Genomic DNA, 20436 nt, shown 5'->3' with positions numbered 1-20436 from the left:
GCCAGCAACACAATTAGCTGACTGCTGGTGGCGCTAAGTGTCAAATGCCCGCCAATATGAAATTGTTGTCAAATCCATTTAAGATTATGCAGCAGAAATTTACATTTTAAACTTCAAATTTATAAACAGATTATGATCAACTGTAATGGAAATGTGATGATGGCCAGCACTTACCGGTTTGTGATTGGTTTTCCTTGGAGAAAATGCATTGGAATAGGAACCAATAGAGGATGTATTCAGGTCATCATTGCTGAGGTTATCAAGTGTATCACTAAGGCCACTGCTAGCAGAACTGCTGTCGTCCCAACTAAAAAAAAGAAGTCCATGTTGTTAGTGCTGTACTACAGTAGCACTGCCACTGTATATTACCAAAGTACTCCATCACATAATCACATCCATCGCTTAGAAAGAACTGCTAACAATACCACACAACCAGTGTCACATGGCATGTCCCCGCTGTCACTTTACATAAAGCTTAAGTAGTTGGAGGTTTGTTATGAAGGAGTAAATTCATAAAGATAGAGCGCTTAAGAATCTCTCCGGTGATGCTGAATTTCCAGCCATTACATACCTTGGCAACCACACACTGGATGTCCTTGGAAGACATGTTCAGCAGAGGTTTACCACCTGTGTAATTACCTTCATGTAAAAAGCGAGATTTTCCATTCAATACACTTTCTAAAGCTTTTTAAATGCTTTCAGCAGCTCAGAAACCCCCTAAACAAAAGAACGTATGCGACAAAGACTTTTTGACTATAAAAGTCTTAATTCGACCCCAATGAGGCGGTAAGTTCCTCGGCAGCACTACAACACCGGTGCCCTTATACACTAATGCTTACACACAAGCTTGAAATACGGAATAAAAAGCTGATCACTCCCAAGAACATTTCTAAATTGCCTACATTCATCAAATCTTTTGAATATGAACAGCGACCATTTGCTTTGTTGTCAAGGTCTCCTGAAACGAGATGGCATTCATCTAGCTGACAAATGCGAGCGCTATTGAGAAAATGCAATGCATCTCTGAGCGATAGGTAAAAAGTAAGCAGTAATGCACTGAATAACGTATATGTCCATGAAAGGTAATATAATAACTACACTGTACAGGATCACACATTACATAAATATACTCTATGCCATTACACATTATTCTGAATTTATAATCATTTCCTCACTTTTCTTGACACTTTACAGTTACTTGTATCCAAGTGATCCCTGTCATGTGATAAGTCACACTTTCTGCAGCTGTTCTTCCATGCTATATACGATGAACCCAATACTGCATAGCTAATCGAGCTAACCAATGAGCCACTATGATGGCAATCTGAAATACACTGTCTGGCTAACTGAACAATACAATTATTACTACATTGAGATGGCATAACTACAAGGATACTAGACTCATATACGCAGTCCAGCATCTTCTCAGGGGTTCATACATATAGAGGAAGGCCAGCGTGTGCAGGATACATTAGGACAGAGTAGAGACTAAAATAGGCTTTTTATATCATAGTTACTGGGAACTGATATGATGGAGTGGACCTCATTAGACTGCAATAATAGGGCCCAAAAGGTACCACCTAATGGTAAAAACAGCCTCTTAATCCCTTAAATGGTATGACTGTAATACTTTTTTTCAGATTAACTCATCTGTAACCTTATAATCAATCAAAACAAGGGAAAGATAATCATCGATAAATAAGATACTCTAAAACAAAACCTACAAACAAGGCAGACTATGTAACAGCATTATACAAAATGAAAAATCTTTATTAAAATCATGACAAGCAAATATTTTCAAAAATGTTAAAATACATAAGCAAGTGATACAGCAAAATGGTCCTGTTGAACACCTGGCTATCCACATCATAATGCCGCATCCCTGCTGACAAGGGGGATGAGGCGTAACGAGACGCCGAACCCGGAGGTGCAGAAGGTGAGCTCCTGATCCAGCTGCTCCATCAAAAGTATCATCTTTATTGATTTGTGTCCCTATTTATCACCCTTTCATTTGCACAGTGGTAAGCCCACTTTGAAAAAGCTCATATGAAACGTGCGTTGGGGTGGTCCAGGTTGTGCATTACAGACCGTGGTATGTGCAATTTAGCCTGATTTTTCTTTTGACTACATTATTGTTGCTTACAGTTTCCTTACTTGAATTTGGATGGAGTGAAGCACGGTGACCTTTATAGTTATCTGATCAATATATTAAAGTATTGTTTTAGAGCTTTACTTTTATTTGTATTTTATAGAGACGTAAATTTAGGCTATTCAGGTGCACAACAGGATCGTTTCCTTGCATAACGTGTCAATATTTTTTAATGTGTTTAAAAATATTTTTCATTTTGTCAATTATGATTTAATATAGACTATTCATATTGTATAATGCTGTGGAACAATCTCCCTTGTTTATAGGTTTTGTTCATCCTTAACCTTCAAGGAAAAAGCATGTTTCACAATGTATTTAGTAGACATGTCTTAAAAGTGGAAAAAATGGACCACTTTCAAGCTTTATTAAAGATAATATGTCACAAGGATTAACCCTCCTAAACAATCTATATGGACACACAGGCCATAGAAAGTTGAATAAAGTGATAACTTGATATCTGTAATCCAATGTCTTATTCCAGATAAATCCTCATTTTCCCTAATATGTAAATGAGCTGTTAAGATTTATGGGCGGGACATAGATCTGCCTGAAAATCTGCCTTTAAAGATTATTTTACATTATTTCACATTTCATGTAAAATAAGCTGTGAAGACAGATTCTCCGTGAGATCTCGGTCCCACCCAGTGAGATCTCGGTCCCACCCATAGATCTTAAAAGCTCATTTACATATTAAGAAAAATGTGGATTTCTCTGGAATATAACATTGGATCACAGATATCAAGTTATTACACAGAAATCAACATTTTCAAAATATGTAACTGAGCCACTGAAATCTATGGGCCGGACATAGATCTCCATGAGAATCTGCCTTCAGAGCTTATTTTACAAGAATGGGGGCATTACCAGCTTGAATGTAGTGACTGACAGCTTGCTCTCCTGATCTACATGTCTGACACTGGTAACTCCACCTTTCGTATAAAAAAGCTCTGGAGGCAGATTATCATAGAGATCAGTGTCCGGCCTATAGGTTTTAACAGCTAATTTACATATAAGAAAAATATGGATTCCTCAGAATAAGGCATCAGATCACAGATATACTGTAAAGGTATCATATTATTCAACTTCTATGACCATCATGACCATATATATATGGCTTAGGGGGGTTGAACCTACTGACAGATGCCATTTAAACAATGGTGCCTTGAAAGCCTGAGATTTATTTCCTCCCTTATCTTGACACTTCGCGCAGCATAATATGACGTACGGTGCAAGAAATCATAAATAAAATATATGGTTTTGAGATACTTTGCCAGGAGATGTCTATCTTATATGTGTCAGTGTGTATGATTTTCAATCTATAAAGTGTTTTGCTAACATGCTGCAATATTTTATTCATTTTTTTGTGACAAAGTAGAATTTGTATGATCTTTTCCTCCTTTAGCCATAGGTAAAATGTGCACATTGTATGCATTAAAATTCTTATGCATCACTGCCTTCTCTCGTTTCAAAGTCCATTTCAGTTCTCTGTGGTACCTCGTAAGCACAGCTCGGACTAGCTAGCTTACAAGCAGACAATTCATTGCTTTCTCTAAGTAATCTTATGATAGCCTTGATGTGAGACTCATAGACTTACATCAAGAAAATGACTTCTGGGCCACAAATAAAATGATGTGTGAGCTGACTAGACTGAATTGCAGTGACACGTTGCAGTTAAGGACCGTTGAGGCGTTTGAAATGGGAGAAGGCGGCAAGTATTTAATGCATACACTGTGGACATATTACTGATGGATACGGGAGGGGATAATTAGAAAACGTCGGACTGCCACTTTAAGCAAATTCAATAAAAGGTAAAAGTGGACACATCTGTACAACAGAAAGTAGCAGTGATATCATTATGTTATATTAAAAAAGTGCTAAAGACATTAAGCACACAACACTAAATATATACCGTTCATTTATCATAGTAAATATGACAAGACGTTCCAAAGAAATAGTTGTAAGTATATAAATCACAGTTACGACTAAATTACATTTCAGAAGCTGAGAGTTATTTAATGAGCTAATGTTATGGTTCATTAAGTCCTACAGATCAGTTTAGAAAATGTCTGGACAGGAGCAAAATTCGGAGCTGAAAGGTTAGGACACAAGTGACAAAGCAAAGCTATCTGTGAAAAACGTAATCACAGTGACACTACAACAAGTAAATGAAAACATACAAAGAGGCAAAAAATGGAGCAACGCAGATCACTTAAGAATTTGTATAATATAATTTTATTTGAAAATAATTAAGAAATAAAAAAATGATGAAAGGTCAATAAGGAGCGTATCAAGACAGAAAAGGGAAAAAATGATGTCACAGCAAAAAGTCTGAAATAAAAAATAAACTATACAGGTTTGGTATCTGCGTACTGGTACTGACCTGGGGAATCATATTGCCAGGCAATTCTATGATATAGTGACCATGGTACAAAAAAAAAATGAAAAAATAGTGGTGGAATTGCCCTTTTTTGCAATTTCAAGTCACTTGAATTTTTTTTTCTGTTTTCCAGTATACGATATGGTGAAAAGAAGGGTGTCACTCAAAAGTACAACTCCTCATACAGGCATGTTGACAAAAAAATATAAAAAAGTTATGGCTCATAGAAGAAGGGGAGAAAAAAAATGAAAATGAGAAAATGGCAAATGGCCTGTGGGTGAATGGGTGGGGTTATCCAGGACTATTTTTTTTTTACTATGGACCTAACAGGTAGGTACTTGGTAAGCTGCCTATTAGTTCTTAAGCCCATAAAAAAATATAGTGCTGCACTACTCCATGAGTTTGAATGTAAACTGGCTCTCCACCAAAAGAAAGAAAGCTGTCTCTTCACTACCCCTTATCAGCCACGTAGGTAGCCTTCTTTCTACGGGATGGGAGCAAATATGCCCTGACCATTTCCAGTGACAACTAGTGTAATGGTATATGCAATATGTTGGCAATATTTTTGCCATTTCATATTAATTTAGTGCTAACTATATAAATACTATCTGGAATAAAAAAAAACAACTCTTTCTTGTGCACTTTTCTTTTTTAGTAAACCCGTCAGCTCAGAGAAACAATTTGTTTTACTATGCTTTATAATGTAGTTACAAATGATACATATTTCTGAATTACAGCCAAACATTGGAATCTTCTTAATTAGTGAAGTTTAGGAAGACAGAGATACAATGTAAACAGGACACTCGGTGTTCCTAAATATTTACTTGGCACCTACAGTGTACAGCTGTATATGGGGATTTTATACCTTGTATCTGTGCACAGACTATAACATGTTTGCCTACAATTCACTGACTGTTATTTGCTTGCTAATAGATAAAAGAAACAAATGTCTTTCCAGCTGTTCTTCGTATATAGAGATTGGGTTTAGCTAACCTTTCATTTGGACTTCCATCCATCCATTCGTTCACTATTAAGAGGATTTATAGCAGTGCCGAAATACTGAACTGACCCATTCAAGGATTCTGAGCATTCTCCATGTAATAATTGAGAGGTGAGGGAGCAGAGGATTACTTAGTTATGACTCTCATACTTGTATCTTGTTGAAGGGGATATCCAGGACTATTTATTTATTCTTTTTAACTAAGGGACTAGGTTCTAACAGTCAGGTAGTACAGTGACTACATGCCTGTTGTGCCCAGTGTCGATCTCTGCTGGCACAGAGCAGTCATAGACCGCTCCTGACGGTGATTCAGTGATTTCTGCTGATGTCTTGTCAGCAGAGCAGTGGCTTCACTTTCGTTCTGACAATCAGCTCCCCATTCCTTAACTGCGGGGAGCCAGCAGTCAATTAGAATGACTTTGGCAGTTATGCCCCATCAACTAAGCAGACCAGAAGAAATTGAAAAGGGGCAGTTGAATTGCTGGCTGGAGGGGTATGTGACTGGTATGAGCTGGCACTGGGTAGAACAGACAGGTAGGCCTTTGTTAGCAACAACCTTGCTGTTAGTTTATAGGCCTATAGTTAAGAAAAAAATCATGGGCAACTCCTTTAAAGTGGAAGGTTAAACAGACAGACAGGCCTGATTTCTAGATTATAGCACCTCTTTATATCTAAAGGCCCCTAAACTATTAGGTAGAAGTTGACCAAATCTGCCGATTTCAGGCATACAGCTAATGTGCATGGGAGCCTGCCGACTGTTCCCTAGATATCAGCTATTGGGCAGGTAAAATGTAAATGCCCCAGCTTTTTCTTCTCCCAGAGATAAGCTTCTACAGCTGTTTGGCAACAACTTTCCTCAGTCTTCTCCCATTGAGAACACATGAATGTTTCGTGGAGCTGAACGTTCATAGGGAGGTCATAGTGATATCTGTCAGATGAAAGTGCATGTGACAGGCAGACAGTCTGATTTTGACACTTATAGGAAGTACGGTATATGATGTGTAATTTATTTTTTTTTCTTTTTACAATTTAGATTGCTAATCCTTTAAATATTTTTTAGATGATGAAGCACATAGTTCAGAATATTTCCTAAAAACAACCTGTGTTTATTTTGTAATTCCAGTGTAAATTCTTATTTTGAAACACTGATTCTATCCAAACATATCACCACCACACACATTGTATGTAACCTAGTCATCTAAGATATATATTCACTAAAAAATAAACCACTAAAAGTTTGGACATCACATCAAACATAAAAGGCCCAGATATAGGAGATCAGTAGATTGGATTGTTGGGAAGTCCTTTATTGTGGTCTGGCTTTCCCCCAATACAGCTTAAGTTAAGAATAAATAGAGCTGAAGAAATCATTCTTACTCGTCTCTAATGATTATGGGATTGAAATGCTTGTTAAGAAAACTAGAAATACGAAGCGCCTCTGTGACACAAATACGTTTTTCATTTGAGGTCCCATCATTTCTTTACAAAGTACATAATGGTAGAGTACATGAAACAGGTCCATCATTCAGGCATAGTAAATAAACTCCTACGAGTTATGATAAACCATAAAAACCAAAACACTATTTCAACCAAAAGCCGATAACTAAGTTTAATCTCCCAGACTGGCCTCAGAATAGGAGAATGACTGTTTTCAAAGCTACTGGTTACGTGATAAATGGCTCAGGCACTATCACAGATCCAAAACAGATTGAACAAATTAACTTTGTTCTGCTATCCAAAAGAAATTGTTTTTGCAATCAACCACAGTATAAGGAAGCGATGTGTTCCCAGCCAAGCTGTAATAAAGCATCATTATCCTGCCCTAGAATGACAGCGCTCAGATCTTGGAACATATTTTAAGGGTTAGTAGTCTTGCTATTAGTACATACACTTCTTCAACTGATGTCCCACCCGGTGTGTGAAATCTTCACAAGCTGTGTTGGACAGGGCATCAATCAAGGAAAAGTGAACTTCTCACATTACAGAGGCCTTGATCATGCAAACCCACCCAGTTGACTCATGAGAGCGGTGCATGGCAGTTTTATAAGTTCCATTTTTCCCTTCCTTATAAAAGCTGCAATTTCAGCATAGGGATGTGCAGAAATGTACTCTTGAGCCCTGTAGCATGTTGACAAGGGTGTTACTAACCATGTTTTTGATGTGTAAAAGAAAAGTTATATTTTTTCACCATTTAAATTACATGATACAATGTTTTATTTAGTGGTTCACAGATACACTCCTCAACATTGAAATTGCAACACCATTAAGGAAAAGTTGTCGAATTATTAAAATCATAGAATCGATAGACATGATACTGATATGCAAATGATGAAAAAATGGAGACCATTTTTTAAAAACATCTGAATTTGTTTACTTTAGAGTATTCGCACCATATACGGAAATACACACACTTATACTCCTAGGAAATATATCAATAAGGTTATTAATAGTTGAGGAACATTGTGCCACACTGAATTCATGATTTGGGCATACAAATCATCAAGATACATTGCTGGCAGCTCACTTTACAATTGCCAACTGTGGAGACATGAGGGTCAGTGTGTGCTCTCATCCACTGGATTGGATGTCTTTAGAAAGATCACATTGACTAGGACTCTTCCTACCGAACATTCGTACTCCTTTCCTTTGGGCAGAATACTACTCAGACAACAAAAGGTGAGAATAACACAGTGTGGAAATAATTCATTGAACCACCAAGACAATAACATATAGTACAGACCCAGCAAGTACATAAGATGGTGCAATGACTGAGTCTTGTCCTTCCACTGGCTCGCCGGGAATTAGAACATCTACAAATTCGAGCTTCAAGGGCCAACTACCCCAACCAGTGGCACCTTGCTTTTGACGGGCACCCACAGAGAGAAGGTAGTGGCAAGCTTAGAAAGCTGACAGAGAACATTGAGGTATGTGGCAAGGTGACCCGATTGTCCCAACCTGGATTCTCCAAATATCTTTGAGGGTTCAGTGATGGTCAATGGAGCAGATCTGTATTCCTCCAGCTTGGGCCGTGGTCCCTTAAGCTGACATCCTGTCAATTTTGTATTCCTCTGGTTGGAGTCACGGTGCCTTGGCTACTGTCATGTAAAGTCTCTGCAAACAGAGGCAGATCCTCTTATTATAGTTCATAGCTCTTATTCAGGCATTTGTCCACAAGATTGGGAGAAGGTGTGAGGAGTTCATCTCTCATTGTGTTCAAATAACCTGCAAAGTTTGTCCTTCAATATTTGCATAACAAGCTGCATGGATACAATGGATATTCAACATATTAACAAACACCGATTGTTCAATTATCGTGTGCCTTTGTTTCCCATGGATAGTTGAACAATACGCTGCAAAGAATTATACAATAAGTAATAAGCAGCCATTCAACAATTCACAAACATCAATATAATCTACAACAAGAGTCAACATTCAGACTCATATGAACAATAGTTCATGTCCCTGAGCGTATTAAATATACATCTGGCATAATTAAGAATGAATGCTGTGTCATCACACCAACCAACATCCTCAATGTGCTTGATGGGAGATAAGTCTGGAGAAGTTCCTGGCCATGGTGACACCTATCCATGCAACCTGCTCATTGAATCATGAGCAACATATGGCCAGGCATTGTCGAGTTGAAAAACAGCTCCTGGGATACTTTGGAGAAATTTACATGCCACAATGATTCTATCAATGGTCCTGGTGAAGAGGTTTGAAAACCTTGAAACGCGATGACCCAATAAATCGTGTGTGTGTTTTAACCTTGTGTGTAACTACACCTTTGAACTTTGGGCAGTGCGAGATCTGAATCACCACATTCCTCATTTTCTTCATGGCATTTTATTGGTGGTCTGGCAGCAGCCTTTACATGCTTTATATGAATTGTGACTGCCACAACCCTATCAGGTGAATGTACCTACAATATTTTATTTAATTTGTTTATCAGAGTTATCACACTATTTGCACTTTCTGTCTATCCAGCTTTATTATTTTATTTAGAAATAAAACTAGATGGATCTGGCTACCATACATCTTACCCCTCCATTCAATAATACCAGGAGTATGACCGATATGAAATTCTCTAGCAAAGGCCCCTTCACAGAGTTCTCCATGGATTCTCATCAGATGAGAAGAATGGCAAGTAGTGATCCATTCTGTACTGCAAGTGAAATTAGATGTCACATACCAAGCTAAAGGCATCAAAGAGATGATAGCCAGACATTGGTTTGGAGACTATGTATGCATTGCCATGAAGAAGCCTTCATAAGGGTTTGTGAAAGGGTCTTCAGAGACATATTTCAACATAAAAATGACAAGCCGTATGATGCTTAAGTTATTTTGAACAGCCGACTGGGCCTAAACATGCTACTAATACATGCAACCTCTCCAGACTTGTCCCCTATTGAACACATCTCATTGGTCAAGAATTACAAAGAAAGCTGCAAGCAGCAGATCTTGATGATTGTTGTGCTTAAATGCCTTCAGTGTGGCAGGACATTACTCAGAGAGCCATTAAAGGGAATCTGTTAACAGGTTTTTGCAATCTTAAGACAGCATGTAGTAAGGGATAAATACAGATTGCAGCAATGTCTCTCTCTATCAACTCCTTGCAGTGATTGTTTTAGCACCATGAGCGTATCATTACTAAAAAAATTTTTTACAGTGGCCAAGCATTTCTGTGGTCCAGGACACAACATGAGCAATATGAACGTTGTCATATTAAAAGGCAACTTTAAAACACAAAAGCATTGAAGGGTTTGGGAATACAAACTTATTATAGTCTTTTATTGCCCTCCACGCAGGGCTAAATATATCAGGAGGATTTATGACTCTCTACAGAATCTGAGGAATCTGCTCCAAAAACAGTGAGGACACCAGGCCTCTGATCTTACTGGGATATTGGGACTATAACACTTTCACACCACTAACCTAATCCAATTATGGGTTTATTCTCTGAGCTCAGTTTGTTTATTTGAATGTCCCTTTATTATGCCATGTCTCTGTTTTTTTGTGTGCATATATTTGTGTTTCTTCAGGAACTTTGCTATACCATGCCTGAGGAAGAGACCAATAAGAAGTCTTGAAAGCTTGCTTTGTAACATCATTTATTTTATATTTGTTAGCCATTAAAAGGTACTGTAGAAGTTGTATAAATTAGTATAGGCAAAGAGACCGAACAAGTTCACAGAGCTGTACTTAACACAAATTAACTTTTATTAATTTATTTATTATGACATAAAAAAGAACTGTGCCCAAACTTTATGACTAAGACAGAAAAAATGGGGAAGAAACCTACGTCTCACCCTATCACTAGCTCACCCTATGTCTCATCCGGTCTCACCTATATCCTCACCCATTAAAGGGATAACTACAAGATTATCTTGTTTTTCCCACTGAGAAATATCATTGCTAGGACACATGATTTTTTGTTTGACTGCGCCTCCTTCTGGGATAAGTATCTTACTATCTATGTACCTTGTACATGGAGAGCATGGTGTGGGCGGGGGTAGCGTTCTCAGCTCTGCTTCATGCTAAATCTAAAACCTCTGATTGTGTCAGAACCGCTACACCGAGTAAACTAAGTGATACCTTGTTGGATTCAGGGTTTCTTTGTCTACATCATGCTGCTCTCAAATGAGGTAGTATAAACTTTCTGACAGATTCCCTTTAAATAAATCTAACTGATAGCATGACAAAGATTTTAAGTACATGCATAGTCTGCACATGATGCTCTTATATAAAACTGAATAAATCAAAATGTTTTGAAAATTGTGTTTCCATTTTTTATCATTTGCATATCATTAACACGTCTGTAGTTATTATAATTCCATGACATTTCCTTCTTGGTGTTGCAATTTTAATAGGTTGCACCTATTATCCCCCACATATTTTGGAATCAATAATGGCGACATTTGGAGTTACATGTTAGGCACCTGAAAGTGGAAAATGTTCTCAGGTAAGACATCTGATAATTCATGATAAGTTAGGTATTATGAATACCCAAACTTTTACTAGTGATAGTAAAACTTAACAGTTTTTCCCACCAATTATTTGTACGTAGGTCATGAGTCCCTATTCCTTCTTACCAATCCAATCACAAAATGGGATGGCTTAAAGAAAACTTGTTATGTTGAAAATGGTACCTGATCTGCAGCGCAAAGCCATATAGTAGGAGCTGATGACTCAGGTATACATTTTTGTGGGAAAAGTTTCAGAAAACTGAAATCCCTGGTGCTTGCATATGAATCCAGTGGGTGGTCCAGTTCAGTGACTGACAGCTATTTCTGCATACACCGGAAAGACTTTAATTCACTGAATAGGACCACCCACAGGACTCGCATACATACAAAAACCAGGGATTTAATGAATAAAATACAAGTTACACAGAATATTTTCCCAAAATTATTCTACCAAACCATTTACATATCATTCTTATCAGCATCTCCTTCTCTGCGTACAACAGGACAGGTTCCCTTTAATTAAACTGGCAGGGGGAAGAATGTTCTTGAAGAGTTTTGCGGTACCAATTTGGCAGTTGCATACCTTCTGTGATTTCTCTGCTCTAAAAACAGTAATTTGTCATGATAATTGCAAATCATACACATCTAAGGATGGAAAATCGAAACACAACTATCTACCATCTCAATTTCGACCTATATTTTGGTGATATTGCTTCAGGGGGGTCAATAAAGCTGCTATTCATTTTCTTTTGCAAGCAAGAAACGGTTGGATAGGAAAAGCAATTCACTGCGACTACAGCATAGCCTGCAGAGACAGCAATAAGACTGCAGTGACAGCACTACTGAAGGCTAATCCAATGTAGGAACGGTAGAACACATTTCATAAAGTATGTTCAGTATATCTGAAATATTAATGACTGGAAGTGCAGCTCATTCCAGGCATGTGGAAATAAAATTATTCCTTCGCACTGCAAGTCACAACCATTATCAATCAATTCATTGATTAGTATTATTTCATAAAACCATACCACCTGCACCAATAGTGTAATGTAAAATGGGGACAATGTCCTTCTCAGACAGGGCCGGGATGTTCTCAGCAGCAGCTAAATGCAGACATATTATTTGTTCTATTTAATATACAGACAGTCTAAACATTTCTACGACATCAAACTAAAGCAAATCTTAGGGGAAGATTCACCAGCAGGGGATTTTTTTGAAGTCAGCATTAATTGAGGCTGTGCTGCCATATTTTACTCTAAAATTTATATCATACAGTGCTTGATAGATTTGGTGCATATTTAGTTTTTTCTCCAGTATTTATGTCACCTAGAGATTGAATTGCCAGTTTCTTTCAGGTCATAAATTTGATGCAGATACTTGCCTGACTAAGGGTGCTTTCACATTGTGCTGTGTTTCTCCGGCGGGGTATACATCTGAAATCCCCAGCAAAAGGGGTCCCAATGCATGCGCTGACGGGGCCAATAGACTATAATGGTGAAGGAAGAGCGAAATTAGCTCTGCCATACACTTTTTTCAGGAGTGTACTCCTACAGGAGGTGGACACTAAAACATAGTAGACTGCATCTGGGTGAGGTGATGCCCTGGTCCAGGGGGAGTGATAGAAGCTGCGGGGTGTGACTATGAGGCCATCCTCCTGATGACATCCCATTTGAGACTTTTCTCAAATGAAACATTAGGAAGTAAACAGAATAGTAAAGAATTTTTAAATTAAGCAAACTACAAAAGTAGTAAGACATTTTATCTTTTGGACGTACCATTTAAGGCACTTGGACATTACAGAGGCGTTTTACAACTTGGGACTGCCATTTAAAAGTCATAATGGAGAGCTGTTCACAAAGAGCACTTCTTGCTCTGGTGTACTTTACAAGTACATGTACAGTACCATATTGTCAGCCATTCCTTTGAATTGCTTTGAAGTAATACATTTGCACATCAGGGGCTCTCCAAACGTGACATGGCATTCGCTAGTTATTCCAGCAAATTTTACATTCAAAAAGTCAAATGGCGCGCCATCCCTTCCAAGCCCTGCCATGCACCCAAGCAGTTGTTTTCCTCCACATATTGGGGATCTGCGCACTCAGGAGAAATTGCACAACAATCTTTATGGTGCAATTGCTCCTGTTATCTTTATGAAGAAGCAAAATTTGGAGCTAAAAAAGATTTATCTGGGAAAAATATGATTTTCATGGCTCTACATTATAAACTTCTGTGAAGCACCTGTGGGTTCAAGGTGCTCAATACACATCTAGATAATTTCGCTCAGGAATCTAGTTTCCAAAATGGTGTCAATTGTTGGGGGTTTCCACTGTTTAGGCACATCAGGGGCTCTCCAAACATGACATGGTGTCCGCTAATTATTCCAGCCAATTTTACATTCAAAAAGTGAAATGGCACTCCTTCCCTTCCGAGCTCTGCCATATGCCCAAACAGTAGATTTCCCCCAGATATGGTGTGTCGACATGCTCAAGAGAAAGTGCACAACAAATTGAATGGTCCATTTTCTCCTGTTACCCTTACGAAAGTAAAAATAATTAGGTCTAAAGGAAAATTTATGTGAAAGAAAAGAAAATGATTATTTTTTCCTTCCACATTACAAAAATTCCTGTGAAGCACTGGAAGGGTTAATAAACTTCTTGAATGTGGTTTTAAAAACCTTGAGGGGTGCAGATTTTAGAATGGTGTCACTTTTCACTTTTGGGTATTTTCTGTCACTTCAAATGTGAGGTGGTCCTTAAAAAAAGGGTTTTGCAAATTCTGTTGTAAAAATGAGAAATCGCTGGTCAACTTTTAATCCTTATAACTTCCTAACAAAAAAAATGATATCTCAAAAATTGTGCTCATGTAAACTAGACATATGGTAAATGTTATTTATTAACTATTTTGTACATATGACTCTCGCATAAAATAGGGCATACAAATTAAATGTTTGAAAATTGCTAAATTTTCAAAATTTTCACCAAATTTCCATTTTTTTTACAAATAAACGCAAGTTGTATCAAAGTAATTTTATCACTATCATGAAGTACAATGTCACAAGAAAACAATCTCAGAATCAGTGGGATCCATTGAAGCGTTTCAGAGTTATGACCTCATAAAATGATAGTGGTCAGAATTGTAAAATTGGCCTGGTCAGGAAGGTGAAAACAGGCTTCCTGGTGAAGGGGTTAAGGCTACATTCACATTTGCGGTCAGCGCCGCAGCGTCGGGCGCCGCAGCGGCGCCACATGCGTCATGCGCCCCTATACTTAACATGGGGGCGCATGGACATGCGTTGTGCTGCGTTTTGCGCCGCATGGCCGCAAGCGTTGGACGCAAGAAACGCATCAAGTTGCATTTTTTTTGCGTCCAACTTTCGGCCAAAAACGACGCATGTGGCGCAAAACGCAGCGTTTTAGCGTGCGTTTTGCCGCGTTTTTGTTTGCGTTGTGCGCTGCGGCGCCGACGCTGCGGCGCACAACGCAAATGTGAACGTAGCCTAACCAACACCTATCAAATATTCAGAAGCAAAATTTACAAAGGGGTTATAGTCATAATACAAATCCCTTAAGGAACATGTAATCATTACCCTCAGATGTGTTTAAACAATATATAACACTTAAAAAAATGACACTAGTTATCTATATAAAAAAGAATATAACATGCTTTGTATCACAAGAATGATCACGCTGTACATACATGTAGAATATAGAAACACGGACCAAACTCAAATTACTAAGCATTTTCTAATTTTGTTCCCCAAATATACTTCACATTAAAAAAATTGTTTGTTTCTTCTTTACATGATGCACCAAGTTTTTATCCTCATGATCCTAATAATGTCCGGAGTGTTTTGAATGTCTACATATAAACAGAAAGGGTTTCCTTGATTAACCTTAATGTCACGAAGCTGTCACTTCCCCCCAGAAAACCTGGAGTTAGAAGGTTACATTGGGAAATGAATCGCAGTTCACTTTAGAGATGGGATTATTTATGTCCTATTTTAAATGGATTTCCTTTCCTTCAGTCCTGAGAGAGTTAAGGACTCTTTCCATGCTGGCTGAGACCATACAGCCTGGTTGTTCTCAGATGCAACTGCTTATCATTTACTCTGGACCATGTTGCAGTTTAGTTTATTTCTCCCTGTCTCTATCCTCCTCTCTATTGTTGGTTGGTGCTTTTGTATGATAGTTGTTTTCTGTTATGCCTGTTTTGTCTGTGTGTCTTGTTTATCTTACATTTATGTCCCATGCATCATGGTGGTGGGGGAGGGGTTTAACAGGAGCATAGTAAAGTCCGAGAACTGGGCCTCTCTACCTTCAAGAGTACCCCCGGGACAGGAATAGTTAGGTTCCCATTTCCAGGGACAGTTTGAAGCCCCTCTCGCTTACAAAAGATCATCACTGCGTGACACTTAATCACATAAATTATAGGATATTCTGACCTTCTGGAACGTATCAAATGTTCTATAAATGCGCGTGGAGTAGGAGTTGTGTGTGAGAAGTACATAGGACCTCTAATCTCAGAGGCCTGTTCTCACAGCCATTTATTTCACAGAATCATGGAGAAAAAGTGCCTCGATGTGATTTGATTTAATATTCAGTGAGGAGACAGCTTAGCATATGTACTCTGTCAACTCACTGAATAGATGGAACGATGTCATTTGGAAAGTGTAAAGTAGAAAACAAGCTAAGAGCAGAGATACAATGCAGTCATGTGAAGATATTTCCTCCTGTGCAATGTCTACAAATGTCATCACATGACTACAACCTTGTTCTGACAGTTCTGTACACTTCTCTCCTGCACTATGCTGGTCTACAATGAAGCTGCTGCTGTGAGGTATGCTGCTACTGGAAAAGGTGGACCCTCTAACATTCCTGTGTGGTGCTCTTATCCGGAAGCAGCAGCAGTCAGCGTCTACATAGGTAAGGGGAGCAATGTTTGGCAGTTAAGAGAAGCAATGTTCAGCAGGATAAAGCTGTGTTTAGTTGGCTAAGAGGAGCGATGTTTCACAGGAAAAGGATTTATATAGAGGAGCTGAGGAGTGATATAACCAGGATGGGGCTGTATAAAGGAGACTGAGGATTTATGTACTATTTGGGGGTTGTATATAGAGTTTCTGAAAAGTGAGGTACTGCAGGAGGGGGCTGAGGAGTTATTTTGCTTGTATGTAGAGAGGCTGAGAAGGATGAGGCTGTATATAGAGAGGCTGAGAGGAGTGTTATTTTGTAGGATGTGGCTTTATATAGAGGGCTGAGAGGAGTGACATACTGCAGAATGGGGATGTGTATTGGGTGGCTGAGAGGAGCAATGTGCTGCAGAAGATCGCTGTTTATTAAGGGGACTGAGAAAAGCAATACTGCAAAATGTGGCTGTGTATAAAGGGGCTAATAGAAACAATTTACTGAAGGAGCTTACTGTATATAGAGACGCTTATGTATAGAGGGGGTAGAGAGAATTGATATACTTAGCATTTTGGCTGTCTATAGAAAAGATGAAGGGAGCAATAAACTGCCAGAGGGGCTGTATACCGAGGAGCTGAGAAGAGCGATGTACTGCAAGAGGGCGCTGTATATAAAGAGCAATATTCTTTAGGAAGGGGCTGTATACAGAGTAGACTGAGATGAGTAATATACTGCAGGATATGGCTGCATATGGTCTGCAGAAAGTGCTCTGAAAAGGTGATGTGGTTTCTCTCATGCAAACAGGGAACCTGTTAGGCCGGGATCACACATGCGAGAAATATGGCCGAGTCTCGCATGTTAATACCCAGCATTGCCGCCGTCACTCAGGAGTGGAGCGTGCGGCCGTATATCAATACATGCAGCTGTATGCTCCGCCCCTGAGTGACGGCGGCAATGCCAGGTATTAACATGCGAGACTCGGCTTTATTTCTCGCATGTGTGATCCCGGCCTTAAAAATAAGAATTCTTCGCTTGTCCACTCTCGGGTAAAATAAAATAGCATCAACAATCTTAGCTTTCACATCTCTACAAATATTTGTTCATCTTTTTCTGTATTTGGAGATATAAAAATCAACACACAAACTCCCAGATCTTACCTGTCTGCGTCAACAGCAATATCATGCACCCCTCTATGAATGACATCACGAGATGTTGTAAGGTCAGGTATCCTATTAAGACTCCTGGTGTATAAATTCAGTCCACCATCCGTTAGATACCTAATGCAAATACAAAATGTCGATTGGATTTAGATTGCGTTCACAAAGAAATTGAAATAAACTGTGAAAAAAACCAAGGTCAAGTACAAACAGTATGTCACCTTGGATAAGCACAATAGAAGCAGAAAAATCACATTTGAGATGGATTAATAATTGATTTTCATGGATTGAGGTTGCTATGCGGGAGAGGTTTTATTCTCTCTTGCTTTCACTGTGGTGTAAAAGTCTTCTAATTTCTGTCATGTTATTTTATGTCTCAGCTGTTTGTCAACAGGACTACCAAACCGTCCAGAACCAGTACAGTCTTTAAAAATAAGGAACTTTTTTTACCTGTCCGTAAAAAAAATTTAAAGTGTCCACGATTTATTTGAGGCTGGAGAAACTTATAGATAGTTTGGCTTTAATTATCATCATTTTACAATTTACAGTGAATGCAGCTGATGTCTTCATATCAAAATTTTGGTCTGTAGGCAATTATCACTTATAATCATAATGATTTATTGTGGTTTTCAATGAGTCCGCAAAAAATATTGTCTGTGATTTTTTGAAAAGTTGTCCAGATACAAAATAAAATTTTGAGTTGGCAACCCTGCTTGTCATTGAGATGGAAATAGAAGAAATCCTTGGAGGGAACCCGTACCTTTTGTAATGAACAGAACTGAGAATGAATCCTTTAAATCATTACCTTCCACTGATTTATTAATGTGCCAATCATTCTGATTGACTGTAATCTAAATCCAAGGGAATCCATTCCACAGTCCCCTGTACAGAATTGACTGAAAGCCATGAGCAAGTATATGGCTGAAGGGGATGCAGAGCTAGCAGTCATGCATAGATTTTGGTGCCTACAGGGGTCCGAAAAACAATCTGCCTCATGAGAAAACGTCGATATTGTAATTATACTTGCACCTCCGGCTATGAGTAAACTCATTAACCACAGTTGTATTGAGGACACACAACTTATTGACAATCCAATCTTAACTATTTTCTGCTAAGAGGTTATTGTATAAGGATAGAAAAATAGACAGGGAAACAATGGATTACATTGGCTAAAGATAGAAAACTATGCTATATCCAAGAATTTATCCCAGAAAATGTATGCTCCTTCCATCACACACAATACAGACAGAATTGTTAAGTATGACTACTTCTACCGTCTACTGCTGGGTGAACCCTTAAGTACGATTTATGGATTTTACAAGAGAACTTATAGCTATTTTACTTGCCACATGTGGGGTGAAAAAAGTTTTGCTCTACAATTTGTGCAAATTGTCATTTAGAAATCAAGGTCCCAGAGTCTGGAGGAAGTGTGGAGAGGCACACAATCCGAGCTGCTTGAGGTCTAGTGTGAAGTTTCCACAATCGGTGATGGTTTCGGTAGCCATGTCATCTGCTGCTGTAAGTCCACTGTGATTTATCAATACCAATGTCAGCGCAGCCGTCTACCAGGAAATTTTAGAGCACTTCATGCTTCCCTCTGCCGACAAGCTATTTGGAGATGGAAATTTTGTTCTCCTGCAGGACTTGGCACCTGTCCACACTGCTAAAAGTACCAATACCTGATTTAAAAACAACAGTATCACTGTGCTTGATTGTCCAGCAAAAATGTTTGACCTTACTTGACCTTAACCCCAAAGATAATACATGAGGTATTGTCAAGAGGAAGATGAGACACCAGATCCAACAATGCAGACAAGCTGAAGGCTACTTAGCGCAACCTGGGCTTCCATAACATCTCAGCAGTGCCACAGGCTGATCGCCTCCATGCCACGCCGCATTGATACAGTAACTGATGCAAAAGGAGCCCCGACCAAGTGTTGAGTGCATTTACTGACCATACATTTCACTAGGCCAACATTTCCTATTTTAAAATAATTTTTCAAGCTGGTGTTATAAAGTATTCTAATTTATTGAGATAATGACTTTTGGATTTTCATTGGCTGTAAGTCATAATCATCAACATTAACAGAAATAAACACTTGAAATAGATCACTCTGTAATGACTCTATATAATATATGAGTTTCACTTTTTGTATTGAAGAATTGAAATAAATTAGCTTTTTGATGATTTTCAAATTTCATGAGAAGCACCTGTATTTCTGCCTAAATCAATTCTTATGCTACAAAAATACTAAAATAATCCACAAAGGAATCGACGCTCAGTTTTTGGATGCAAATCCTCTGTTTATCACACTAATGCAGCCTGAAAATTGTTTTAATTAAGTGATAGCATAAATATATGAAAGGATTAAAAATAGAATAGAAGCCTATGTGGAATTGCAAATCAAAGAGGATGAGTGTTTAAAGTATGACAATTCCCCTTTACCAAACTAAGAAGTTGTCAAAAATGCATCACGAAACTTAGCAGTAATGCTAGAAAAAATGTATAAGTAAAAGGCATTTATTGTGGTGTCCAGGGAAACATTAAAGTCAAGGGAGATTAACCAAGCATCATGCCAAGAGTCTTAGCTTGAAAGAAGCCAATCTTATCCACAGCTTTCAGAAATGTTTTTCATTGCTGTCTAAATATAATTTATTGCTTTTTTAAAAAAAGTCAGTAGCATTAGCTAGCATTAATTAGGACTGTATCTTTGAAAATTTTTGAAAATGCCCCAATTTTAGGAAGACAATATATAAAACACTGTAAAATAATAGTTTTGAAATTAGATTGTACACCATGCAGTTCACATGAAGAAACTGCAATATAAGTTTGCCGACAATTCGTTGCATACTTGAGGCAAACCTGCAAACAAGGCGCAGATATTA

General features: G+C 38.3%; 1 protein-coding gene across 6 annotated transcripts in view; it reads right to left on the bottom strand.

Annotated features, from left to right (window-relative positions):
* Window positions 1-20436, bottom strand: part of NAV3 (neuron navigator 3) — an 898866-nt gene that overhangs the window by 116524 nt on the left and 761906 nt on the right. For all 6 annotated transcript variants that reach the window (XM_077265345.1, XM_077265346.1, XM_077265343.1 and 3 more), the window contains 2 exons: window positions 17551-17670; window positions 175-307 (listed from right to left, as the gene is read on the bottom strand). In XM_077265345.1, the coding sequence (XP_077121460.1) occupies window positions 175-307; window positions 17551-17670 (253 nt within the window). The remainder of the gene's footprint in view (window positions 1-174; window positions 308-17550; window positions 17671-20436) is intronic.

Source organism: Ranitomeya variabilis, chromosome 5 (assembly GCF_051348905.1).
Source record: "Ranitomeya variabilis isolate aRanVar5 chromosome 5, aRanVar5.hap1, whole genome shotgun sequence".
NCBI lineage: Eukaryota > Metazoa > Chordata > Amphibia > Anura > Dendrobatidae > Ranitomeya > Ranitomeya variabilis.
The sequence above is the reverse complement of the archived record's forward strand: the minus strand, read 5'-3'. Positions and strand labels throughout refer to the sequence as shown.